This window comes from Buteo buteo, chromosome 18, assembly GCF_964188355.1.
Source record: "Buteo buteo chromosome 18, bButBut1.hap1.1, whole genome shotgun sequence".
Taxonomy (NCBI): Eukaryota; Metazoa; Chordata; class Aves; order Accipitriformes; family Accipitridae; genus Buteo; species Buteo buteo.
The window spans coordinates 14,354,747-14,382,470 of record NC_134188.1 but is presented as its reverse complement, the minus strand read 5'-3'; the positions used below and the strand labels follow the sequence as shown (position 1 = coordinate 14,382,470).

Below are 27,724 nucleotides of genomic sequence, written 5' to 3'. Positions count from 1 at the left end.
TACTGCAAAACACAGTGATGTTTTGACAATTATTTTAGCTAAGTCCCGTGCACGTGGAGTATATGTGGCAGTAAGGAACAGACTTCGTAAATGTTTATACGTGCAATAATTCCTGTATTGAAACACTTGATTATCTCTTATAACTTACATTTTAAGATGTGGTAGTGTAGGGTTTTATTCTCACATATATTCACATGGAATTTAGTGTATTGCATGGTTGGACTTCTCAAATGAAACTGGTGGGAATCACGTCCAGAGCAAGGAAGAATAGATGACATTTCATGCAGGAGAATGGACTGGTAGAACTTGTTGGCTAAGTGATACTGTGAGTAGTAAAGGTTTTCATGAGTTCAAGGACAGACTGGAATGAGTAGACGAGAAATTGGCTGACATGTCTTATAGCCAGAAACCACACGTGGCTATGAAGTGCCGTGAGTTGAAAATAATTGGTGTTGAGGGAGGATACTCGGGAAAGTATCAAATAAGGTAGCCCTTTTTCTTAGTGTTCTTTAGACATCTACTTATGGTCACTGTGAGATGTTAGATATGGGGCCTTGAAATGACTCACTATGGCTGTTCTTATGTTCTTGGGACTACTGAAGCCTTGGTTAGTAAGTTCTCATGGAAATTAGAGATTTAAAGACATGACTGTACAAATAATTAAAAAAAATTTCTTTCTGAGTATAGGAGTAGTCCTTTTGAGTTTAGTGACATTGGTTACATAAAATCAAGCAATTTTCTAACTATTTGGAGGAGCAGAGCATTAGACGTTAGTCGCCATAAAACTGCATATATATGCATAATGGTTATAAATATTTCAATACTATGAGTGATTTTCCCATTCTATAAATAAATGTCATAGCTTATGAGGGAAATTTTTTCTTATTAGGCTACAAAATCATGGTAAACTATAGACATGCATAGATGTTAGGGATATTGACATGTAAGTATACTACTGAATATTTGCTATTTTTTAATCTTTTGTCTTGAAGCACCATCAGAATAGATTGTTTAACTGTTAACTGCAACCCTGTGAAAACTGTAATCGATGATTTCATCCAGAAGTTGTATGATGTTCTTGTAATTTCTTTGAGAAAATCTATTCAAGGTAAATGACTTTAATGAATAGTACTTTTTTGTTTCTGTTGTACTTGTGGACATTTGTGTTAATGTAAATACACTTTTTAAGAAATATTTTACTGCTGGGCACAGAGAACTGCAGAAATCACAGTGCAGAGAAAGTAATATCACTAATTTTTCACTACAGACCTAACCTAAGACTCCTTGATGTCCCTGTGCATCTTTCCCATTCACTTGTTTTGGCCACATCTGTTCCTGTTGTAAAAGAATGCATATGAACATTGTTTTGCTTGTTTCTTTTTTCTGAAGGAAAATTTCTTTGTTGTTTCAGGGAGAAAAATTTATTTGATGTTTGAGGGAGGAAAATTTCTTAGGCACTTGAGGGTAATTGAAGGAGGCATCATGAAGTGTTGTAATTAAAAAATATTGTTAGATTTTTCTTTCACAAATTGAAGTACTTCATGAAGAGTCTTAAATAATCTAGGCTTATTCCTTAGAGTTACTTGTCACTTAGATTGTCAAAATGCAGAGTGTTAAAGAGTGTGAAATACTTCCCTGTTTTTGGGTGGTCTGTCTATATCTGGAACAGCTAGACAAACTGGGGTAAGGTGAATATGATGAGAAGTACCGGTACTTTGTGCTTTAAATGTAGCAATCAGCACAGGAAACACAGAACAGGGGTTGTGCAGAAAGTGAATTTTCTCCAGAGCCTGAAAGATGAATTGTTTCCTGGAAGATGTGTTAGTCCCTGGAATTGTACAGCTCCTTTCTCAGTACCAAAAAGATGTACCTTGGTAGGAAAATACACCATTATAGCTTAATCAGGCTTTTGTTTGTGAATCTTTTCAGTGTTTAAAGCAGGGTGGCTTCAGTTAGTTTCTTCAAAAACCAAAACAAACCAAAACAACCCCCCAAACCCCAAAAGCAATTTTAACATCTATTTTTCTCCATTTTCCCGAAAAAGACCTACAGAGATTTTGAAAGTGTATAAAAAAAATGCCTTACATATTTATGTTTAATTCTCAGAAGGGACTTTGATACTTACGGTCTAAATCATACACTGAATGCAGTGGATTACATTTAAAAAGCTATGTGTAAACACAAACTTGCAATTTTTGTTGAAGCAGCATGTAAGGTCGGGGTCTGCAATTTTTTAAGCAATTACTTTGCATGCATTATTGTATCTTATGACAATGTTGTATCACAGTACATTTATCTGAAGTAGATATTTATTACTACAAATATTTGCTTCGTGATAACTTTGTTTTCCACCTTTATATAGCTCACCTATGTGATGTTTCTTCATTTCTCACTGATGCCATGGACACATTAGTGATTAGGCCCCAGACTGTAGAGGAAGTAGCAGAAGACAATTTGAAATATTTAAACCTACATGAACGAAAAGAAGGGGTAAGATACTATTTTATCATATCCAGAACAACAGCTATCAAAAAATGTAATTGCTTTCTAGTATGGAAACATATTTAATATAACTAGTTTAGAACATGCAGTGGCCATATAGGGTCAGAGCAGTGGTCCACGTAGCACAGTATTTTGTCTCCAGCAGTAGAATAAAGCAGCTGCCTAGGGGAAAATATAAAGTCAGGGTAGCATATTTGATGTTTTCCCACACTTCTACCCTCCAACCAAAACCTTTTTTGAGTTTTATGTGGCTCCTGAGCATATAGTAACACTCAGTGGATTTCTCTTCCACAACCTTACCTCATCTCCTCTTGAAAGCAAATACGCCTTTGACATCCAAAAGATCCACTGGTAGAGTGTAGATTGATCACCCATTACATGAAGGACCCTTCCTTTTATTTTTTTCACCTGCCATCTGTTAACTTCCTACCATTTAAGTCTTACATTGGCCTAATCAGTTCCTATTCTTCCTTTTCATGACACATGATTGTATTCTTCTTTGTTGTGTCCTGTGTCAGCCATCTCTCTTCTAGATTGAAGAGTTTTAGTTTACCTGATCTTTTCTTATACCTAAGTCCACTCACAACTTTGATCATCCTTGTTGCCCTTTGGTAAGTCTTTTCTACTTTTGCAATAATATTTTTCTGTGGGACCAACAGAATTTTGTACAATTTTAAAGATATGAACAAACCATGGAATTATATGATGAAATAGCAGTATTATCTCTTTTATTCTCTTTTTGACCCTTGTGACTCCTAACATTTGATTTACTTCCTACTGCTGAGATTAAGCTGGCATTTTTGTAAAACTGGCTGTCATAACCCCAAGATATCAGTCCTGAACTGCAGTCATTAGCTGAGAACTCAACTTGTACATGTGAAATTTATTTTTTCACACATATGTTGCTTCATGGTTACCTACTTGAATTTTGTTTGTCACTGGTATTGTCAGTCACTATTTATTCTAAGTTCATTTTGCAGTTCTTTAGTGGTGAACTATTTTAATGCCTGGAATAACATAGTATCATCAATAAACTTTTATCATCTCACAGGTTAGTCACCTTTTCCAACTCTTATAAACACCTTGGGCAGTCCAGCACAGGTACCTACAGAACTCCATGGGTGACCTTTTTCTATTGCAGGAACTAGCCATTTCCTCCTATCTCTGTTTCTATCTTTTACCCAATTAATTATCTCTGCGAGGACCTTTGTTCTTATGTCAAAGTTACCAGGTATTCTTCAATGCCTTTGGTGAGGATTTGTGTTAAAAGCTTTTTAGAGACCCAAATGGAATATATAATTTTAATTTCCTTCATCCATACCCTTACTGATGCCTTTAGACAACTCTGGTTCTACAAAATTGTGGAATTCTACAAAAGCCATATTAACTCTTCCCAACTGGAAAGTGCAGTTCTAGAGTTACTGAGATGCACATCCAACATCCACACAAGACTGGCAGACATAACGGGGGAGCTCTGGGAGGCCTCTACCTTTGTATAGTTGCAACTGGAAGCCAGGCAAGTGCCCTAGGGCATCTCAAATGGCCCTAGACATGTATTTGTGAGAAACTGAATCAAGTCCCTAGTGAGTATAGTCAGTTGTAGCCCAGAGCAATCCAGTTCACTCTAAAGTAGACACCTTGTCACTGATCCTCCTGAATCGATTTCTTAGCTCCATTAAGAGCTCAATGCAGTTGTTCATACATAGGTGTCTACTGTTTTGGGGATGTTCTGGCATATCTGAGAGCTCCGTACAAGGCTGGCAGATGTGACACAGGACATATGGAAGACCCATAACTTTTGGGGCAGTGGAAGTAAAGCAGATGGGATAAAGTAGGGGATCTCAAGTAATGCTGGAAACCTCTGTCATTAAATGATTGGGAACTTGGTTTCAGTGATCTTCTTTGGTGATAATGGCGTTTAAGATGCCCACTTAACATGCCCATGTACAGACATCTAATTTTAGCTTAATCTTTATCTTGGATACAGTTTAACTGTTTGGCTGCTAACTCAGTAAGGACTGTGTTAGGTTGTGTATAAGTATTTACATTTTGTAGCAACTCTGGGAGAATTGTTGAATGTTGAAGATAATTAATTCTCTGTAATTTACAAAACAGTATTGTCCCTTAGCATTTGTGCCTGTTGTCACCTCTTAATTTTTAAAGGAAAACATACATAACAGGACATTTTGCTAAATGTGTAAACCTCTATGTGTTTATTTCAGTTTTTTCTGACTCACATAGTTTAAAAGTTGGTTTGTTTTTTTTTTGTTTTTTTTTTTTTTTTTTTTAAATTTGGTTGGCTCTTAGTATGTGGGAAAAAAACTGGATTTTTTTCCCATTATCAGGTGAAAAAAAATTGTGCTTTTTTAATATGAGTATAATTTCGGTTTATTTGAAGTGTGTCTATTTCTGCTTTTTGTTATTCCATATTGTTGTGGGTTAACCGTGGTAGGCAGCTAAGCACTAAACAGCTGCTTGCTCACTTCCTTACTCCCTCGAGCAGCCTCTCCCATCCCTGATGGGACAGGAGAAGAGGAAAGGAAGAGTAAAAGTGAGAAACTGCATGGATTGGGATCAATAAGTGAAAGAAAAATGGAAGAAAGAAAACAAAACAAGTGGGCAATTGCTCACAACCTCCCATGGATGGACTGATGCCAAACCTGTTCCTGAGGAAAAGCACCATATGAGTTGCTATGAAGAAAATGAGCTCCATCCCAGCCAGACCCAGCACACACATGCAGATATTTACTGAATTCTGTTGCTCTGCTGCTGTGCTCAAATCTAATTGAGTGGATCTCTGCAATATAGAAAGAGGCACTTACCTGTTTCATAGTAAACATTCACTTCCGTGTATCTCATGTCAGGGTTAAGATGTAGAATTTCTCTAAATACCTCAGATACTATTTTTTCCAGTGTGTTAAAGTTATTCTATAAACAGTATTAAAAAAGCAGCTGTATATAAGCATATAATCTGTGCATACACAGTTGATGATTTTTATGTATTTGCTTATAGTTTGGATAAATAGGATTTGCTGAATTTTTACATACATATTTTTAATCCATTTGAATTTAGGTTTTTCTCCTATTTCAAGAGGCTGAAGATAAAAACAAACTTTTGCGAACTGTGGCTGGTGCAGGTTTGGACACTATCTGTAACCTAAGAGCTACATGGGATAAATTTGAATTAATGATGGAAAGCCACCAGCTTATGATTACAGAACAGGTAACAATGAAAGATTAATATTTTATCTAAAAATGTTGAAATTCTTTTGAATAAGTCTGCAGAAATATTTTTTTCTTAGATTAAGTCCATAAATGTTCTCAGTTCAGCATTAACACCAACATTACTGAGTTGAAGGAGAGTCTTTAAAGGAAGAATACTTAGACTGTTTAAACAATAACTAAGTGAAACTTCGGTTGAACTGATGCTGAAATGAATGTTACGTTGTTGTACTTCTTTCTCAAACAACTTTCTGGTGACAGAGATGGCTTAATGAATGCAGTGGTTAACTGAGGAAAACAGGATAACAGTGAAAAGATAGCATTTTTATTACTTTATCATGTTTTTAGTACTGATGCTTGTTATTTTTGTTTCACACAACTTTGCTAAACTATGCGAAGTCTTGTAATTCCAGTCCATAGGCAAATTGCTGACGTCATTTGAAGTTCTACTGAAGATATCAATATGCCATACAAATATAGCAATTTTTCTTTGCACTATAAGATGCAGGCTAAATAGGTAGAATAGGCTGAATAAATAGGTCTCAAATACCAGCATTAAAAAAAAAATAAATAGTGCTCCCTTTTTCAAATAAACCAGAAGAATAAATGTGAACTGTTTCTTAGGGTATTAGAGAAGAAGTTTTTTGAGTTTAATTTCGATCAAGTTGTAGTTATCAAGTTTCAATCAAGTTTTGAAGTTGATACTTTGATTTTGATCATAGTTACAAACCATTGAAGGAATTTCATTTCAACTCTTGCTTTACAGATTGAAATGATAAAAGGAAATGTGATTTCACGTATTAATATGTATCTTCAAGACCTAGAAAAGTTTAAAGCTCGTTGGGATCAGCTAAAGCCAAGTGATGATGTTATTGAAGCAGGTGACCAGGATGTGCTTGAGAAAAGTGCTCAGATCATAAAGGAAAAAAAAAAAGAATTTGATGAACTTGAAACCGTGAAACAAAAGCTCATGTATGTATGTTTATTTCCATGTATACCTTATTCATTTATGTATGAATCTTTTGCAGCAATAGTATCTCAGGAATTGTTAACTGATTTTTGACACCACAGATAATATAAGGAATTTAATTTTATTTGTATTACATGTATCTCATTAGTTTTTCAGGGTCCTTTTTGTTGATTTTACATAATGTGAATTTCTCAAGCTAAGTTTTTGTAGAGTTTTTTGGAATGAAAAATTCAAGAAATCTCTTAGGCTTTCATGTAAGGGAGTCTGTACATTACAGTCTTGATTCTGACTTCTGAAATTCTCTCTAAGAATTGCTCTCTTCTTCCATTTCTTGAGTAAGTATCCTATCTGATAGATTGTTGTATGAAAGGAAAGGATTTTTGCACTGGTTGCCTACTTTCAGTAAGCTCATTATTGCAAATCTTAAGTGGACAAAATTTTCTATTTAAATTCTTAGTTTGGCACTTAAATATCATAGTAAATAAAATTAGCATATTCTTTCTATTTAACAGGAAGAAGCAACGATTAAAAATCATTTTCTTTCAAGCTTTGTTTTTGGAGGCACAAAATAATTCACTTTTCTCACAAATAAGAAAGAAATGAAAATTTATGGAAAACAATTGTGAATATGGGAGAAAATCGCTGTGTAGGAGAGTTATCCCTTGTATTCATTCATTATTTCTATTCAGGAAGGAGACTTTAAGGAAATTGCTGTTGGCAGCAATATTCTTCAATGAAGCCAATGGCTTTTCTTAAAAAAGTATAATTATTTCCATATGATACCATCTCTTAAACCATAAATGTGCAATGGACTAATGTAATGTATAATACAATGATCTTTTTATTCAGTGAAGAATGCCATCATTTTAAATTGGAAGAGCCTGACTTCTCATTGTCAAAAATTGTATGTCAAGATATTAAGAGTTGTGCAGAATTGTGGACATTGTATGAAGAGTTTTATCAAGGTTTTCAGGAAAAAGCAAAAGAAGATTGGATTACTTTTAGGTATGATTTTGTTACTTTATTTTTCATGGACATATATGTGTGGTTGTAGTACTGTGTTGTTATGACCTTTTTATATTTGATTTTCATGCAGGAGTAAAACATACCTATTTGAAGAATTTTTGTTTAACTGGCATGACAGAATGAGGAAGATGGAAGAACATACTGTAATGACAGTAAAGTTGCAAAAAGAAGTGGACAAATATAAAGTAAGATGCTAATTACAAAAAGGGGTATAAAATAAAAAATGTTTTGTATTACTCCATTCTGTAGCTCATTGTTCAGTTCTTTTTATAAAATCAGTTACAATTTAACAAAATATCTTCTGATACTATTTTGAACATTTCACGTACTTCTGAGAACCTTTTAGTTCCTTACAGTGAATGGGAGGGTCATTACAGTTTACACAGACACACATTTAGCAGTGAGTTTTCCTCAGTTATATGCCTAAACATTAAACCCAGGAATTGAAAAAAATTTACTTCAGCTTAAGAATGTAAATTTTTTTTTTTGTTTGAATATCATGTCACTCTGTAATCAAACAGATACAATTTTCATAAAGACCAGATGGATTCACATACATTTTTCCTATAGATGATAATTCCACTCCTGAAATACCTAAGAGGAGAACATCTTTCTCCAGACCATTGGCTGGATCTCTTTCGTCTTCTGGGTCTTCCCCGAGGCACTACACTTGAGGGTTTGTTATTTGGAGATCTGCTAAAAGTGACGGACGCCATTATAGAAAGAGCAACAGAACTTAAGGTATGAATAATTTCAAATAAAGGTACTGTATTTTATTTTATGGTTGATTTTATATAGTATATCTTGTTCTGTATGCATATTTTTATTTTTGTTACTATAGAAATAGAATTTATGTTATATTTTTGAATGGAAATTTTATTGCAAGCTCTGTAGTTTCAGATGAAATCTATTTATGCTTTTAAATAGGATTTGAATTGTCGGGCCCAAGGTGAAGTCACAATCAGAGAAGCATTACGTGAGCTTGAACTCTGGGGAGTTGGAGCTGTCTTTACATTAACAGATTATGAAGATAGCCAAGGCAAGACTATCAAGCTTATTAAAGACTGGAAGGACATAGTCAACCAAGTTGGAGATCATCGCTGTCTTCTACAGTCCCTCAAGGACTCTACATATTACAAAGGTTTTGAAGATAAAGTGTCCATCTGGGAAAAAAAGCTGGCTGAGTTGGATGAGTATCTGCAGAATTTAAACCAAATTCAAAGGAAATGGGTCTATTTGGAACCGATATTTGGTCGTGGAGCTCTGCCCAAAGAACAGGCTCGTTTTAACAGAGTTGATGAAGACTTTAGGTTAGTGTTATGGAATGCAACTTATTTTTTGCAGTGTCTTTGACACGTGTAGGCTAGAACATTCTTTATGGTGAAAATATATGGGACAATTGAAATATATATGGAGATGAAGGTCAGCAACAGGAATTCAGTAGATATAGATGTGTGGCAGTGACATAGATCTGAATAAATGTGGGAACGTAGGTTTCTTTTAATGGGATACATGTGAAGAAAGGAATCGCATAAAACGTCAAAAATCACGAACAAGACAGGCAAACGCAAGATCAATCTTGTCAACAGAAGCAGAGGTGATGTAATTGTTTTCTTCAAGAATCATTTCTTGTGGAAGACAAGCACTGTGTTCGTTAAGAAAGTACACAGATGGACTTTTGGGAGAAACAGATGGTTTATTTGTTCCAAAGAAGTCAAGGAGAGTAAAAGGGAGGAGGTTTTAGAAATGTAGAAAGATATGTACCATTATCTGTCTTGATTTGAGTTACAATGACTTCTTAGAAGGAAATAAAAGTCAAGAATTGAATTTTCTTTGTTTTGGATAGAGAAATTTTAGCAATAAACAGTTATTAAATTACATTGGAGACATTGATGTGAGTTCTGAAATGCTTTGTTATTAATACTGAAATCTGAAAGTTATATATCAGATATATGTATGACTTACCTATGCTTTAATTTTTATTTATGTAACTACTTGTATATCATATGCAGATTAAAATTGCAATGGTTGTTTTATGAATTATTCCATTTTTTTCTGTCAAGATCCATTATGTCAGATATCAAGAGTGACAGTAGGATAACATCACTGAATGCCTGGACAGGAATAAAAAATACCTTAATTACCATACTTGACCAGCTTCAGAGATGTCAGAGATCTTTGAATGAGTTTTTGGAGGTACAGCTGACATTAATGTAGCTTTCTATAAAGAAAGTCAATGAGTTTTAATTTAAATCAACAAAACTGATTTATTTTGTTTTTACATAGGAAAAGCGCTTGGCATTTCCAAGATTCTATTTCGTTGGAGATGATGACTTACTAGAAATTTTAGGACAGTCCACGAATCCTCTGGTTATCCAGTCTCATCTTAAGAAACTTTTTGCTGGTAATGCATTAATCTTCATTTGTGAAATGTACTTATTTAGAAATAAGATTCTTCAAAGCTAAATAATCTGTTGCAGTCTTTTTTTTACTCTCTTTCGGCTACTAGACTAAGGAATTAATGTTTGACTTTAACAATATATAACTTCATTGCCATTTTCTGATTAATAGGCATTAATAGTGTGAGCTTTGATGAAGATTTTAAATACATAGTTGCCATGAAGTCTGTAGAAGGAGAAACTGTGCCACTTAGAAATAAAGTTCTTCTGTCAAATGATGTGGAGGTAAGAAAATCACATCCAAGTATAGTTCAAGCATGTTTGAGAAATTATTTTGTAATGTAACTTTTGAGGTGTTTTTATCTCTTTGTCAGGTGTGGCTAAATAGTTTGGCTTTGGAGATGAAGGAGACCCTGAAAAAAATGTTAATTGACTGTGTTGATGCTGGAAAAAAATCACAAGGTTCAATTGATCCATCGCTATTTCCTTCCCAGGTAGTAGTTGATCCAGTAATGCCACTGTGTAATCTTAAATTTACCAAATACGTTGTTTTTTGAATTCTCATAAAGAAATATTCATATGGATTTGGAAGAAAAAAACCCCAAACAAATCCATTTTATTAATTTATAGAGAAATTCTTAAAACTACATGTTCTTATAATTCTTTTGTACACATTTGAAATACTCAGGTCTTTTACATGGCACCTCATCTAACATCCACCTGTTTATTATATTTGATGTAAATCTTGATCTTAGTTGGTAGTGAATGTTACATGCAGGGTGGCTAAGACTTAGTAACATAAAAAAGCTCTTTTTGAATCTGATTAAAATAATAGTCTCTAAAGCTTAGCTGTATAAGCAGAAATAGTCAGGAACATGAAATTGTTTTAGGCAATTTTGACCACTAGCAGAGAGAATCACACAGAATCACAGGATGGTTCTGGTGGGAAGGGACCTCTGGAGGTCATCTGGTCCAAAGCCCCTGCTCAAGCAGGGCCACCTAGAGCTGCTTTGCCCAGGACCATGTCCAGATGGGTTTTGAATGTCTCCAGGAAAGGAGACTCCGCCACCTCCCTGGGCAACCTCTGCCAGTGCTCAGTCACTCTCACAGTAAAAAAATGTTTCCTACTGTTCAGACAGAGCCTCCTGTGTTTCGGTTTGTGCCCGTTTTCTCTTGTCCAGTCACTGGACATCTCTGAAAAGAGCCTGGCTCTGCCTTCTTTGCACTGTCCCTTCAGGTATTTATAGACATTGATAAGATCCCCCCCCGAGCCTTCTCTTCTCCAGGCTGAACAGTCACAGCTCTCTCAGCCTTTCCTCATAGGAGAGATGCTTCAGTCCCTTCATCATATTTGTGGCCCTTCACTTGACTGTGTCCAGTAAAGTACATGTCCTCATTGCCTCCTCTGTCACTTGGAAGAGGAAGTTGTCATCCATGGACTCCAGGAACCTCCTGGATTGTTTATGTCCTGCTGTGTTGCCCCTCCAGCAGGTATTAGGGTGGTGGAAGTCCCCTATGAGGACCAGAGCCTATGAATGTGAGGCTGCTCCTATCTGTTCTTCCTAGTCAGATGGCCTGTAGCAGATGCCCACTATAGTGTCACCTTGACCTGTCCTCTCTTTAATCCTAGCCCATAAGCTCTCAGCTGGCTGCTTATCCATCTGCAGACAGAGCTCCATGCATTCCGGCTGCTCTCTTAAGTAAAGGACAACTCCTCCTCCTTGTCTTCCCTTCCTGTCCTTCCTAATGAGCCTGTATCCCTCCCTTGTGACACTCCAGTCATGGGACCCACCCCACCACGTCTCCATGATCCCAACAAGATCATAGCCCTACAACTGCACACAGATCTCTAATTCATTATGTTTATTCCCCACACTGCGTGCATTAGTGTACAGGCATTTTAGAGAGACACCCCAGCGTGCTGAGTTTCTGGAGAGGGTTTGGGGAATTTCTCCATAATGCTGTCTTGTAGGCACTTCCTTGCTGACATGCAAGTGCTAGAGGTGACCCTGCTTAAGCCCCATTTGTTGTTTTTTGCAATCCCTTCCTGTCACATCACCACATGCCCTTTGCTCAGTAATCCTGTCTGTCACTCCCTCACAGGACTGCTGGTTAGTCTCCCAGAATGTAGTTACTGTTATGAAACTTTGGATTGGCATAACTGGTGGAGTTTTTTGTTACAGATCTTTCCGCTTCCAAATTTGACTGAACCTTCATAGCTCAGACAGGGCTTTTCCAGTGAACGTAAAGTAGTGTTAGAAAACAGAATACAAAATACTGTATTAGCAGATCAGTGACACAAAAAGTCAGGGGTGCTCCTAAGCCTGTTGAATATGGGCTCAGCATGCCTACAATATGGTAGTTTCCATCTGTATATCATTAATGGGAAAAGATACTTTAAAAAATTTGCTACCTTATGCTGTAGAACAGCTAAGGGGCTTGCTGTATTAGATTACATTGCAAGCTTTTGCTAAATTTTGTCAGGTTTTAAGATGGCTATATTTTTCTTAAGAGCATAGCAAATGTAAGGCTTTGTTTAAAAATTATAAAGTAAAATACTTTAAATATCAGACATAATAGGCAATTACAAATGAATTGAAAAACTTTTTTTCTTTATGTTTTCTCTATTTATAAAATGTAATTTGAACTTTCTCTTCCAAAGATTCTTTCCTTGGCAGAACAGATTCAGTTCACTGAAGATGTTGAAAGTGCTATCAAAGACCATAATCTGCAACAATTAGAATTAGAACTCATGGCTAAACTGGAACATTATACTAGCATGGATACTAGTATAGAAGATACTGGGTGTACAGGTATAAAAATGATAATATATAATTCTGTATAATGACTATGTAGTTGTATAGTGTTTAACATTCTGTTTATTTAAACAGGAAATTTTATAAATCTGTCTCAATTTGAGTTCATAAGGTTGAGTTACATAAAGTTACCCACCTATTACTGCCAAGATTAGTGTATTTAGTATTTCAGAGTGAATAATGAATGTTTATTTAGATTAAATATTATCTTGGAGCATTTAAGTATTTGCAAACCTCTTTAATTTTTTAATAACTTTTTATGTTTTCTTGGTTTATATATTTACTGATAATTTGTCCTCACCTGCTGAACTGTGCTCTAGTGTTATGTTTCACAGGAACTGGCCAAACAGCAGTTGAGGTACATTATGTCATGCCAATATATTCTGTACAACTGCGTAGTTCATTCTCTTTTTCTATCTTAGATGTATACATCTGCATCTGAACTAATAATTCTTGAGTACCTCTGTAGCAAAACTGATAAACTAGTTATTCTCAAGACATGATTTTTCTGAATCTTCTATAGTCAAAATGGGTTAGAATAATTATGCCTTTGAGTGCTTATTCATCTCTTTCACCAGAAGGGAGGCTTTGAATGACTACCTCAGATGTAAAATTCTATAGAGTAGGTTAGGTGACAACAACTCTTACCCTGTATGTATAAAAAGACTCAATTTGACATGTAGTTGACAATCTTCCACCACATTTGTATAGCTGCATACTGTATTAAATTCTAGTTTAGAATTTATGAACTGTTAACATCTGGTATATTAATTAGGAATAGGATTCATATCACCTACCTTCAGCAGTCTGTAAGTGTGGTTCTTCATCTAAGCTCCCTTTCTGTGCTCTTTCTATAGCCATTGGACAAATGTCATCAGTTATATGAGTGTTCATTCCATCTATTGTATAATACATTTACAGTAACTTTTTAGTTTGGACAATAGGTGTGATTTTGAAGTGAGTTGCCTGATTATCCCCACTTACTTTGGTTTAATTCCCATCATGGAATGGTGTAGGAGCACACAAACTAGATTTCTTTCAAATGAAACTAAATTAAACAATATGTTCTCAGAGTATACTTAACACACCCAATCTGCTAATGAACATTCATTCCACATCACCCTAATTAGGCTCAGTAAAATCTCCCGAGTGCATGTAGTATGGTTTTCAGATCCACAGCAGATCTATTAACAGATTGTGCCACACTGATTACTGAAGTGGACATAGCTGTAAACACTCCTGGAATAAATTGGTTTCCAGAAAAGCCTCTCTCTCTCGAGCATAGAGGCAGACAAAATCGCTTCTAAATAACTGAAGTTACATGATGATTCACATTCTCTGTCAGGATCTGATTTTATGCTGCTTGCTTTAGATAATAATATTTTTATATATAATTGAAACATGATCTGAATAAGATCTGCTGATAATAGAAAGCAGCACAATGAATTTGAGAATGGGTAATGTGTATCTTCCTTACGACACTGTTGTGATTGGTTTGTTTTGGTTTTTTTTGTGGTTATTTGCAGAATCAGGAATCCTTGAGCTCAAGCTTAAAGCTCTGATTCTTGATATCATTCATAACATTGATGTGGTGAAGCAGCTGAATCAAGCTCAGGTTCACAATGTTGAAGACTGGGCTTGGAAGAAGCAGCTGAGATTTTACATAAGAGACCAAAGATGTTATGTTCAGATGGTAGATGCTGAACTCCAATATACTTACGAATATCAGGTGTTGTATTTTTAATTTTTACCTCATGGCTTTTATATATGTGTCGCTTTCTCATTTCACACATCCTGCTGGTTGCCTCCCAGCTGTTGCCATTTTTTTCAACTTTGTTGTGTCCTTAGCATACTGTTTCATAGAAAATACTAAAAGATAGGGTAATCATTTTCATTCTTGTTATTGATGGGGTAAATGTAAGTTGTATGTAAAGCAGCTACCTTATAATATAAATATTTTCTAATATGCTTACTACTTTTATATACCAGAGTGCAGTTTCATCTGTGTTGACCCCTTTTCCATAATTCTAAAAAAATTTGCACAATGCTTTGACATTTGATAGAAAATCAGGAAAATTTCATAACTGTAAACAAATTAATCTACTTAATGAGACAGTAATCTTGACTGTTGTGTTATATTTTCAGATTAATGACTTATGAATGAAATTAATAAAATTACATTGTCAATAATTTCTGTCTACCAATCAATATAATTTGTTTTGTTTCTGCAGGGTAATTCCCCTAAACTTGTTTATACACCTTTGACAGATAAGTGTTACCTAACTCTTACTCAGGCAATGAAGCTGGGCCTTGGAGGAAATCCATATGGTCCAGCTGGAACTGGAAAGACAGAATCAGTGAAGGCCTTGGGTGGACTCCTTGGAAGACAAGTATTAGTCTTTAATTGTGATGAGGTGAATATGGTTCTGTATAATTTAGGAAATGGGTATCTGTGCTCATACTTCATAAAAGAATATTATGTTCTAGAAATTCTTTTGATAATTTGTGAGTTTCCATTAGAAATTTGTGGCTATTTGTAATGACATATTTTTTAATAGTTGGGAAGACAGTCTTTCATTATTTTCTTGTTATTTGAATTTTGATAGTATCCTTTTTAATCTTAAGGGCATTGATGTGAAGTCAATGGGACGCATATTTGTGGGCTTGGTGAAGTGTGGTGCCTGGGGCTGTTTTGATGAATTCAATAGACTTGAGGAAGCTGTATTGTCTGCAGTATCCATGCAGATTCAGACAATTCAACATGCATTGAAGAAACATAGTCCTGTATGTGAGATGCTTGGCAAAAAGGTACAGCAAAACTTACTTATTTTCTTCTTATAAAAATAGTCTATAAACAACTAGGTCAAACTTAAAAACTGACTACTGTAACTAAACGTAGTCCACCCAACATTTCTCAATACTGTTTCGTATGACAATATGCTATTACATTGCACTTCTAATGCTAGGTTGAAATGGATCATAATTCTGGAATTTTTATCACTCTGAATCCTGCTGGAAAAGGTTATGGAGGAAGACAAAAGCTGCCTGATAACCTCAAACAACTTTTCAGGCCAGTTGCTATGACTCATCCAGACAATGAACTCATTGCAGAAGTGATTTTGTATTCAGAAGGCTTTAAGGATGCTAAAATACTTGGTAGAAAATTAGTGGCTATTTTTAGTCTGGCAAGGTAAGCTTCCCCGTGTGCCCCTCCCCCCCCCCCCCCCGACTTAGTCATGTTACCTTTCTAATTCTCTTCTCTCCTGCTTTTATTTTAGCATTGGTGTTTGTGGTTATCTCACTGCTGTCTTGTTTCTTCTCCATCTAGTCTATGCCAAAGCATGACTGTAGGGATACAATCTACACGTACTTTCTGTTAATCTTCTGTAATATTTTATGACTTGGATATTGCAGAAAGCTATGTGTCAGAAACAAAACTAGACATAGAACCACAGGTTTGGAGTCATCTAGAGTTTTACATTCAGTACAGCTCTTAATTCTGAGTGGTATACTATGCAAATCTCTGTAGATAATAATTTAACTTATAAAATAAAAATATTGCAATATATTGGGACGTTCAGGTGTGAAAATATCTGGAATACAGCTATAATCTCAAGGTGGCAAAGTACTGCTCCCATTATGCTCACTAAATATGAATGTGAGCATATGAACACTCACAAGCATTGTGTTGAATTTAGACTCTTGAAATTGTTGAAATGCAAGTGATTATTTGGTTATAAGTATGCATATTAGAGAGAACAAAGTTCAGAGGTTTTAATTAGTGCTGTTAGGGACAATAATAAATACATTAGCAGTTGAATATATTCCCTCTGAAAATTTCTGAGTGTCATTGTTTGTATCTCTGTAATGCATTTCAGATGGCACTCCAAATACTCATCAGTTTCTCTTTTGGCCAAACCTATATTATGAGCATGTTCATTTGCCAAACAAATTTCAGGTGCTGTCACCTAAAGCTTATTACAGTATTGCTATTTTTAAATTTAGGGAGCTTCTGACACCACAGCAGCACTATGATTGGGGTTTACGAGCACTGAAGACTGTTTTGAAAGGCTGTGGCAGTCGTCTTCATCAGCTGAAGAAAAGTGAAGCAAAGCAAGAAAGTAAGGTTGACCATACCAAACTTTTGATTATTTAGGATATTGTACAGATATTGTTCACTACAGCTTTCCTCTTCAGTGGAGATTTGAGAAGCTGTGGCTTGGATCTGGAGGCAATTTAGAAAAGAAAAAAAACATCTGTGCAAGTCCTCCTTCATAAGGACATCACAAAAGACTTGTCATATTCTAGATTGAGCTTTTATATAATAAGAACATAGATACAGGACTTTAATCTGGGATGATTTTGAGTGATTCTCAAAGACTCTTGTTTTCACTTGGCTTAGGACAGGAAAGTTGAGGTTTGCTAAAATTGTCACATGGCAATAGATTCGGACTGGTAGACAGAGACAAATATAAGGACAGGTAGAAATGATAGAAATGTATTGGACTAGACTGGGTCACTGTATTCTTTTTTAAGAATTTTTTGAATGATTGCTGTTATTTAGATGTTAAATGAGTGGGAATTAAAAGTGTGGGACGGATGGACATTTCCCATCTTTAGGACACAACTACTACTTTTTGTTCATTTAAACAACATATATCTAAAAAGTTTTAGAGACGGCCATGGTTTTCCACTCGTGGCATATCAAATGGTCTGACAACTTTAAAGAATTTTTAATTGACTTTTGTTTGGATCTGCCAAAGAAGAATTACCAGCAATGTGTTTTAGGGCACATTCCTATCACTCTTCCTTGCTATGACATTTTAGCTTCATGTTTAGTTATGTGAAATCTGCTGAAAATTGTTTGGTCTGGTTTAAAATATAATTTTCAGTAACCCTCCCAAAGGCAGGATGGATGGATTTAGCTTATGATTTAAACCCAGAGTTTTTCCTTTGTTGTTTGGGTTTTTTTTTTTGTTTGTTTGTTTGTTTGTTTGTTTATTAATCTTTTATCTCTTAGCCTGAGAAGCTTAAGATGTTTCCAACAAATGCAGTTTCCTGTTTCTTTATGTCTGCTTGTATCGTTGAGTCAAAATCCTTTGGCTTATCAAAATGTTGGCCATGTTCTTAAATGTTGCTTAAATTTTGTATTATTTCTTTAGTAAAGCAGTTCAACCTTTCTAAATCATGTTCTTTAAAGTCAACATTTTTCCTCTTAACCTTTTGTCATGCTAACTAGAAAAATTTGCCTGTAGAAGCATTTGCATTTAAGACATTGTTCAGGATGAAAAACCTTGAACTTTTTCCAAGTTCGGGAAGGGTATATACTAATCCTTAACCTCTGGAACATTTAGGAGAAAGCTGCAGGAAAAAGGGAGGTTAGGGAATGGACACTTTCTGTCCCTTGTGTTGAATTTGGGCTATAGTGCATTCTGGTTTGGGGGAATTGTGCATTCAGAAGGAGGGCAGAAACATGGGATGATTTTCACCTGGGGTTCCTAGTCTTGCTTTCTGAAAATGTATGTGTTTTACATGAGAAAGTAATTTGATTAAAAAAAGCAAAAAAACAGACATCAGAGCCCTGTGCCTTTCCCATCATGACTATTTTTATTTTTCTGGCAGAGTAAAGCTTTCTTGTGGGTGTTTTAGTTCTTGTCCCAAAACACATTTCCATGGTACTTCAGATTCAAGAGGAGTTGTGGAGAGTATTTACTTCTGGAATATTCATAGTTAATTAGGATGCACTTTAGAGATGTGACTTCAAACTGGCTCTGGCACAGTAAGGTCTAGAATCCAGGTCCTTAGTTTCTTTCATTACTGCTTTAACAAGTAAGCTATTCTGCACCGCTACTTTTAGTCCCACTTTAATCATAAGGCTATTATGTACTATCTGGCCAGCATCATAACCATCTCATATCTGTGTGGAATGCATTTGTGAGCATATATGATACTTATAGTAAGGCAGTCATCTAACTTCCAAGTAGAGTGGTACATGAACTGGAATGTAGTCTGCACTGTGATTCCACCTTCAATGTCTTAGCAATATGGGCTCAAGCACTGATATATTCCAAGGAAAAAAACCCCAACAAACAGCTTAAACTGATCTGGTTTCTTTGCTTTTATTTCCAGTTAATGAAAGTCACATGGTGGTTCAAGCTCTGCGGCTTAATACCATGTCAAAGCTTACATTTGCAGACTGTGCACGTTTTGATGCACTGGTTAAAGATGTATTTCCTGGCATTGACTTTAAAGATGTGGAGTATGCTGAGTTAACTACAGCTTTACAACAAGTCTTTGAAGAAGCAAACTTGGAAATTATAAGCACCCAGGTAGACATCAACTACAGCAACAAAACAGTATGAGTTATTCTGAATTAGAACTGATTAATATTACATTCATTTGCCTCATTTCTGTTTACTTTTGAAAGAAATCTTTTATAAATAAGTTAGAATGACTGATAGATTCTAATTACATGTATATAAAAAAATAGATGTTTGAAGCATGGTAGATCAGTTGTGTAACTGAAAGAAAAATAGTGCAAGGAAACTTAAGATATGAACATGTGACACACAGTTTCACTCAAGCCAGGTACAAACACCAGTAAATGTTTTGGACAGTGAAAGAAATATGTGAACATTTGGTTTTATCAAGCAGTTCTGTGCCTCACTTATATTTATTTATTGTAGGGCTGGATGAAGTTTTGTGACTAAAGGTTCAGTGATTTCTCAGTAAAAATATGCGCAAAGAGGGCTGATATTTTTATGTTAGTAATTTAGTGAAATGCTTCTAACAAGTTTCTTTATATTCTTTAGTATCATAATTTTAATTACTTCTGCAAATATCTATTGTTTAACAAAAATTATAGAAACAAAGTGACTGCATGCAAAGTAAATTGGAAAAACATTAAAAAAGGACATGATTGATTTAGCTTTACAACTCCACATAGCCATTATCTCTTTTATTATCTAGATCAAGAAGGCTTTGGAATTATATGAACAACTGCGTCAAAGAATGGGTGTAGTTATTGTAGGTCCAAGTGGTGGAGGTAAATCAACACTTTGGCGGATGTTAAAGACAGCACTTGGTAGAACTGGCAAAGTAGTGAAACAGTATACTATGAATCCCAAAGCTATGCCTCGACATCAGTTGCTAGGCCATATTGACATGGATACCAGAGAATGGTCTGATGGCGTGCTTACAAATAGTGCTCGACAAGTGGTACGAGAACCCCGAGGTATGTTTGTGAGGGAGTTATACACCATTATGCTTAAATTACTGAAATTGTTTCTTTTTAGTTACATTTTTATAATATGTTATTATTTGTGGATAGCATTAAGGTAAGAAAAACTTTTGGTGACAATCATAGTCGAGAACACTGATGCATATATAACAAAAATAGCAGAAGGTAAAGCATGTAAGGAATATCTTCATTGAACTTATATTTAAGTTATAATGAAGGAATAGTATTAAATAGTGTTAAAATAGCAAGGGGCAATATTCTTTAAGTGTTTTTATTCAGTTTGATATTTTATTTTTGTGTCTGGAAATAGATATTACTTCATGGATAATTTGTGATGGTGATATTGATCCCGAATGGATTGAATCTTTGAATTCTGTTTTGGACGACAATAGATTGTTGACTATGCCCAGTGGAGAAAGAATTCAATTTGGCTCAAATGTCAACTTTATATTTGAAACTCATGACCTTAGCTGTGCCTCTCCTGCTACAGTATCTCGAATGGGAATGATCTTTCTGAGGTAACTTACAGGACTATTACATACTTTTAAATTAAGCATATATACTTACTCTTCTTGAAAGATAGTCTGCAGTGGATGGAACAATTTAATTACTTGCTTACAGTTATGAAGCAAATCACTGGGGAAGTTTGCTTTAGGTTGCATGTCCCTTTTGTGCTGTCATCTTATAATCTTTTGGCTAATGTATCTCAGACTTCTTGAAAGAGGCATAGTGGATTCTTTGTTTGTGTGTGACCCTTAGAGAGCTCAAATATTGGTTAGAAATTCTTTTGAAAGTATTTCCCTGAACTTTTCCTAGAATTTTTTGTTGCTTTGAACCTGTCTATGTGAAGATGTGGATGCCTTGTATTTGACTCTTGTTTTTGTTTGGTTTGGCTTAGTGATGAAGATACAGATCTTAATTCTCTGATAAAGTCTTGGCTAAGAAGTCAGCCTGAAAAATGCAGATATAACCTTGAAAATTGGATTGGGGACTATTTTGAAAAGGCTTTAAACTGGGTTTTGAAGAAGGTTAGTAACTGAATACTTAATCAAATTTCAGCTTCTGTTACGGATGATCCATTTTTCTAGTTTGACACTAAAGATACCATTCATATTAATTTTTAAATTTTAAGTTAAAAAAAGTCTCAGTACTTTTTTGATAGCTGTTTTCTTAATAAGAGTCATACTGGAACTATTCTAATCAGTTTCCAAAAACTGGTTGTTGTACTTAAAGTTTTGAAACATTTAATACAATTTTAACTAATGAAATGCATGTATTTCTGTGAAACTTAGTATCTGTCTGTAATATTCCATACCAGACATTTTTCTATATGTTTTCAAAGATCTGAAAGTTCTGAATGTCTAAACTAAAAAATGGAAAAGTGAAGAAATTGTTTTTCTAGATTTAAGTTATTGTCTATAACAAAAAAATAGCTAAAATTTGAAAAGTTGCATGTTGTAGACTGAAGCTTCTAATAGGTTGAAGAGAAATGTAATGCTAGATACCTAAAAAAATTGATAGAGGCATATCTAAAAAAGTAATCTGATTATTCAGAATGCTGAATTTTAACAGCTCCCACTAATGTGTCCTGGATTTAAGTATATAACTTTAGCTCTTTAGTATTCTTCTCAAAACCTTAACTGAAAGATGTTTTAATAGGCGAAGGGTAATATGTAATTACAATATTAAAAAAGGATAGTCCAAAACCTTGTACATTATCTGGATTCTGTGATTCTGGGACGTACATCAAGATAATTGTTTTGCATATGCTGGATTTTCTTAAGGATTCTAGATGCTTCCCTGCCTCCCCTTCTTCTGAAAGAGTTGCATTTGTATTGAACAAGTGGATTACATTGCACAAAACGTTATTTAGGAGATAGCCCCACTGCTGTGGCCAGTAAGCTAGTGTTTGGGAGACCTGCATTACCTCCCCTTGAGGAATGTATATGGTCCTGTTGTGTCTTTAGTATTATTTCCTATCTTGGTTCTTTCACCTATGGAGATTTTTAGACTTTTACAGTATCTTCAGGTGGATACAGAGGAAGAAACATGATATTGATCCTGAGGCTGCAAATCCCCTTTGGTGTTAAAGAGCAAAATCCATAAAGAACCCATTCACGAGAGAGGTTTCCAATATACAGTTATGTTGATTTCTTACAGATTCTCAAAATCTGTAAGGAAATTTCTGATTGCTTATCCTAAATTACATCAGTACATAGTCTGGAATTAAAACTTCCAAATCAATGCTTAAAAATAATTTCATGTCAAGTGACTTTTGTAGAACAACAGCAGTGTTGAGATCTTTCCTCATCTGTGGAAGTGTGAAAGAGCAATGAGTAATAGTCGGCTAGCAATACATCACATTTATTTTTAGGAATATATTTAAATCTACCACCACTTGCAATTTACAGAATGACTCTGTGGTAGAAACAAGTTTAGTTGGAACTGTGATGAATGGACTGTCTCATCTTCATGGCTGTACCGATCATGGACAGTTTATTATTAACTTGTTACGTGGTCTTGGTGGCAATCTCAACATGAAATCACGACAAGAATTTGCAAAAGAGGTAATATTTTTCAGCAAGTTTATTAAAAATTTCTGAATATATGTAGTAGGAATAGTGATTTTCTGTGATCTTCTAACAATGCAAATTTACAATAATTGAATCTCTGTGCTCTAATTTGTTTGCAGTCTGTGTTGTCTATAGGGAAATAGCTGAGAAGTAAAGGAATGTTTCATATGTCACTGATAACGCTGCTAAGTGCATCCACCTCAGATAGCAACCCTTTGGTGCTGCAGCAAAAGATACAGAATGGCCTCTGTCCATACTGTTTTATGCAAGGACCCACTATAGCAGACTCTGTGTGTGTATATGTGTTGTGTATATGTAATACAGATTTATTTTGTGGTTTTTTTTTTTCTGTTCAGGATGCTTGAAATAATAATGTGAGGGCTTTGTTGCACCTCACTTGGGAGGTGTTCTTACAGCATTATTTTGAAGATATGTATTGTATGCACTGGGGTGAGGTTCTGTCTTTGTGTAGATACTTGAGGGCACAAGGACTGGGGAATAATGTTGGAAAACTGTGTGGGTCTGCTGGTCCAGAGTGTCTACAGAAGGCTGTCCCTGGAGAGAGTTATCTCCACAATCTCACTTAGGTTTTGTATTGGAGAGAAGGAAATAGTTCCTTCCAAAAGACAGCCTGGAGCTATAACATACGTACAGGGCAGATGGTAAAGATTTAGACTCAGTTTCTGGAATTAGTTATTGATGCATGTGAAGGAGTCATCTCATTCTTATGATTATTATTAAGTATGTTGCCTAATACAAAAAAAAGTTTATATAAAGCTTTGCTAAATACAGTTTATTTTATGTTCTTTATATTATGAAAAAGTAATATGTGGAAGAGTAATACGTTACTATTAAGTTAAGGACTTAAATCATAAAGCATATGCATAACATGATTGAATTTTCAAAGGCAGCCTTAAAACTATCAAATTGAAGAATTAAATATTTGATTTTACAGAATTATTCTTGAACATTCTTTAGATTATCATGAAATTGTAGATCTTGTCATTAGGAGTATGGATTTAACAGAAGCTTTATTTTTATTTTTATTAAAGATCTTCACTTGGGCACAAGAATCTCCACCAGATCCAAGGAAGCCACTGGACACTTATTATGACACTGGGACTGGACAGCTAATGCTATATCAGCTAAAAAAACCTGAAAATCTAACAGCTGATGACTTCAGTAATCTTCAAACACTTCCTGTCATCCAAACCCCTGACATGCAAAGAGGTTTAGATTACTTTAGACCCTGGCTAGACTTTAACAATAAGCAGCCATTTCTTCTTGTGGGTCCTGAAGGATGTGGAAAGGGGTAAAAAGTATTTCCTATTCTAAGCAAGATTTTAAGCAAAATATACCTCTAGCTATTCGACAAAGTTTGTAATATTTTTTTTATAATGGTTTTATCATATGACCTCTGCTAGAATATCACTTGTTTAGGTTACTAATGAAACAAACGTTCTGTAGTGGCAAATAGGTAAATTCATATGAAGATCTACAGGGAAGGTTCAGGCTGCTACTATGAATCTAAGACATCTGAATGAGGCTTTTAGATATGAAACAGGACCTTTGGAAAACCCGTGCTGTCATGGAGCAACAGCTGAAGGGCACATGAGGTATCTGGTGTCATTTCAAGAGGCACTAGATGCCTGTGTGCAGGCAACTGAATTTAGCTCATCCTGTCGCCTATCTTAGGTTCCTTATTTAGTTGGGCTGGATCACTATATACAAGGTATTTAGGCTAGGTATTTGTTTTGTGTAGCTGTATGCTATACTTTTATTGAATTTCTTGAATCAAAAATATTACAATTTTAAAGGCAAGAATGTTTAATTCAGCAAACTTCATGCATCAACTATTACATTAATACAGTATGCAGTATATGCATTTTAATTAAAAAACTACACAATATCTTTGGATACACATTTTAATGCATTTATGTATTACTTATATTTATATGTATGTACACATTTGCTTTTTTAGGATGCTGCTTCATTATGCATTTTCTCAACTCCGATCGACTCAGATTGCTACCATTCACTGCAGTGCACAGACTACTTCTCAACAGCTTCTACAAAAATTAAATCAAACTTGCATTGTAATCAGTACAAACACTGGGCGAGTATACAGACCAAAGGACTGTGAAAGGCTTGTTTTGTACTTAAAGGATATCAATCTACCCAAACCTGATAAATGGGGAACAAGCACTCTCGTGGCTTTTCTACAGCAGGTGAACGCTTATGTCTGTTATTTATAAGAAGACTTTAAGTATACTGGAAATACTTTAGTGTATGTAGTAAATACCTATCATTGAATATTTTTAAAGTTAACATCCTGCTTCTGTGTTGACATTAGTTTTGTTTGTACTTAGAATATGTAGGTGTCAGCCAGAACTAAGGTACCGTTTTTATTTGGCTTATATACATACGTAAATACAGACAGTGCTCACCTCAGTGAGTTGTGATGCAGTAGGCATATGAATGACTAGAAAATCATCAGGAGTAGTCAGCATGGTTTCACCAAGGTGCAAGTCATGCCCGAACAACTTGATAAGCTTCTATGATGAAATGACAGACCTGGTAAACGAGGGGAGAGCAGTGGGTATAGCCTACCTGGACTTCACTAAGGCCATTGATGCTGTCTCCCAAAAGATCCTCACAGAAAAGCTGTTGATGCATGGGCTGGATACGCAGATGGTGAGGTGTGTTGAAAACTGGCTGAACAGCCAGGCCCAGAGGGAGGTGATCAGTGGCACAAAGTCTAGTTGGAAGCCAGTACCTATTTAACATCTTCATTAATAATCTGGACAATGGGGCAGAGTGTACCTTCAGCAAGTTTGCAGCTGACACCAAACTGGGAGGGGTAGTACACCTCTGGCAATTAAGAAAACAGTAATAATGGTATACTTCTCACTAATTTTTTACATTTTCTATTTTAACACTCTGTTGGCTTTCTTTTAATGAAATATTTATTTAATTATTAAAGGTTCTTACATATCAAGGATTTTATGATGAAAATCTGGAATGGGTTGGTTTAGAAAACATTCAAATTGTGGCTTCCATGTCTGCTGGAGGAACATTAGGAAGACATAAACTTACCTCCAGATTTACTTCTATTGTTCGTGTCTGTGCAATTGAGTAAGTATGTGGAAATTAGTTTGACACTCAGAACTCAGATTCTGTTTGTAGGGCCTCTGCTCAATCTAGTCTTTACAAAGATGTGGCTATTCTAGTCTTTCATCTTTTCTAACAGTTTGGGATCTTCAGATTCGGTGCTGTTCGGAGCCTCTTGGCACTAGAAACCAGCTAAGGAGCAATCTATATCTACCTGTTGATAGTGAAGTGTTTGAAATATGTTTCCTGTTGGATGATTTTGCTTTCAGTAAACTGCTTTCTGCAGTTTTGTATTAAGGTGCTGTTTGGTTACAAAATTAGAGAAATTGAAAAGAAATTTGTTTGGGTGGTTTTAAGTTTGAACACATTTACAGATGTATTAAGAAAATTTCTGAGGGTGGCCTAATGCAGTAAAATGATAATTTTACTAAGTTGCTGGATGGAGATGCTATTCATTGAAATTTCTTAGTAATTGTATGCATAACTTTGAATCTTTTTAATTAAAAAAATAACTATGATAGTCCATAATGATTACTTTTTTTTTTTTTCTTTATAGCTATCCAGAAAGAGACCAACTGCAAACTATTTATAGTGCCTACTTGGAACCTGTACTACAGAAAAACCTAAAGAATCACCCTGTTTGGGGTTCTTTACCAAAAATACATCAGCTAGCAGGATCTATGGTTCAAGTATATGAACAGGTATGGAAACTCAATTTCTTTTTTCAAGGAGGTGGAGAATTCAGATTATTTTTTTTTTAATAATTAGCTTTTGATATTAACGAGAATAAAAAGGTTTATCAGTATTAAAATCCAAGTTTATATCTTTTTCATAATGTTGGTATCAATTTTACAGCTACTTATTTGCAGAGAATCCTAGGTATTAGAGGCAAACTGAGTAAGCAGTAAGTGGTCTTGCTTTCCCACGGATTTCTTGTATGATTTTGGCAAGCATCTTAACCTATCTATGCTTTCAGTTCCTGACTTGTAAAATGTGGATAGTAGCGTTTTCCTACTTAATGGATGAGGAGTCAGTGTACTTCAGAGATTGTTATGTGCTCAGATGTTATGGATGCTATTATGAATAGAGAAGAGATAGATGAGGGTGGAGTCCTTTACACACATCAAGGACTACCTATTAAAATTATACGCTGTTAAAAATAGGTGTTTAGATACACAAGTTCATTTTATCCTTCCACTTAAAATTTTACGGACTTCTATCTAGCAAAACACTCAAGCACTTGCTTTTCTTAATCATGTACATAGCCTTACTGGTGGGATGTAAGTGCTTACTGTATTTTCCAAGAATGTATGCATATCCCCACCTACACAGAACCATGATATAAAACTGATCTTTATGACTGGAATGTGGGTATAGTCACTGGCTAGCATGCACCAGTTAGCAGGAGTTTCATATGATGTTATCAATACATTCTAAGAAATCTAAGTTTAAATCTCACCATACTAGAACCAAATAACTGATGAAGGCCGTTATTATTTGAATTAAAGATATAATTGCAAATTCAAATATCCTCTCTGGGGAAGAGATAGTATTTTTATAAGAAGTCTTTTGTAGTGACCAAGTGTTACTGATATAGGTAGTTTTTTGCTACGCTTACATATTTCCTTTGCATTTTATATTTGGTATTGCTTTAAAAAAAATTGTGTGTTTTGTCTAATAATATTACACTAACAGTTGTAGGTGAAATGTGCAGTTGTTTGCATCAAAAACAGTACAGAAGAAATGTTCTCATTATGAGAAAATCTTTTGTGGTCAGAAAACAAGATTCAAACAATTCATCTCTGCGCTTTTCAAAAAAACTAAAGAGTACATTAATAAAAGATCTAAATATATAGAACAAATAG

General features: G+C 35.0%; 1 protein-coding gene across 1 annotated transcript in view; it reads left to right on the top strand.

Annotated features, from left to right (window-relative positions):
* The window catches only part of DYNC2H1 (dynein cytoplasmic 2 heavy chain 1), a 189,028-nt gene that overhangs the window by 19,320 nt on the left and 141,984 nt on the right, over positions 1 to 27,724 (top strand). The window contains exons 19-45 of the mRNA XM_075050027.1: positions 993 to 1,108; positions 2,363 to 2,490; positions 5,576 to 5,725; positions 6,491 to 6,696; positions 7,544 to 7,699; positions 7,791 to 7,905; positions 8,291 to 8,461; positions 8,648 to 9,030; positions 9,784 to 9,916; positions 10,007 to 10,124; positions 10,292 to 10,404; positions 10,494 to 10,613; positions 12,782 to 12,932; positions 14,462 to 14,664; positions 15,167 to 15,349; positions 15,561 to 15,743; positions 15,902 to 16,125; positions 16,941 to 17,056; positions 19,065 to 19,264; positions 19,905 to 20,169; positions 20,486 to 20,693; positions 21,074 to 21,203; positions 22,587 to 22,742; positions 23,801 to 24,060; positions 24,730 to 24,976; positions 25,732 to 25,883; positions 26,416 to 26,560. Coding sequence (XP_074906128.1) covers positions 993 to 1,108; positions 2,363 to 2,490; positions 5,576 to 5,725; positions 6,491 to 6,696; positions 7,544 to 7,699; positions 7,791 to 7,905; positions 8,291 to 8,461; positions 8,648 to 9,030; positions 9,784 to 9,916; positions 10,007 to 10,124; positions 10,292 to 10,404; positions 10,494 to 10,613; positions 12,782 to 12,932; positions 14,462 to 14,664; positions 15,167 to 15,349; positions 15,561 to 15,743; positions 15,902 to 16,125; positions 16,941 to 17,056; positions 19,065 to 19,264; positions 19,905 to 20,169; positions 20,486 to 20,693; positions 21,074 to 21,203; positions 22,587 to 22,742; positions 23,801 to 24,060; positions 24,730 to 24,976; positions 25,732 to 25,883; positions 26,416 to 26,560 — 4,732 coding nt within the window. The remainder of the gene's footprint in view (positions 1 to 992; positions 1,109 to 2,362; positions 2,491 to 5,575; positions 5,726 to 6,490; positions 6,697 to 7,543; positions 7,700 to 7,790; positions 7,906 to 8,290; positions 8,462 to 8,647; positions 9,031 to 9,783; positions 9,917 to 10,006; positions 10,125 to 10,291; positions 10,405 to 10,493; positions 10,614 to 12,781; positions 12,933 to 14,461; positions 14,665 to 15,166; positions 15,350 to 15,560; positions 15,744 to 15,901; positions 16,126 to 16,940; positions 17,057 to 19,064; positions 19,265 to 19,904; positions 20,170 to 20,485; positions 20,694 to 21,073; positions 21,204 to 22,586; positions 22,743 to 23,800; positions 24,061 to 24,729; positions 24,977 to 25,731; positions 25,884 to 26,415; positions 26,561 to 27,724) is intronic.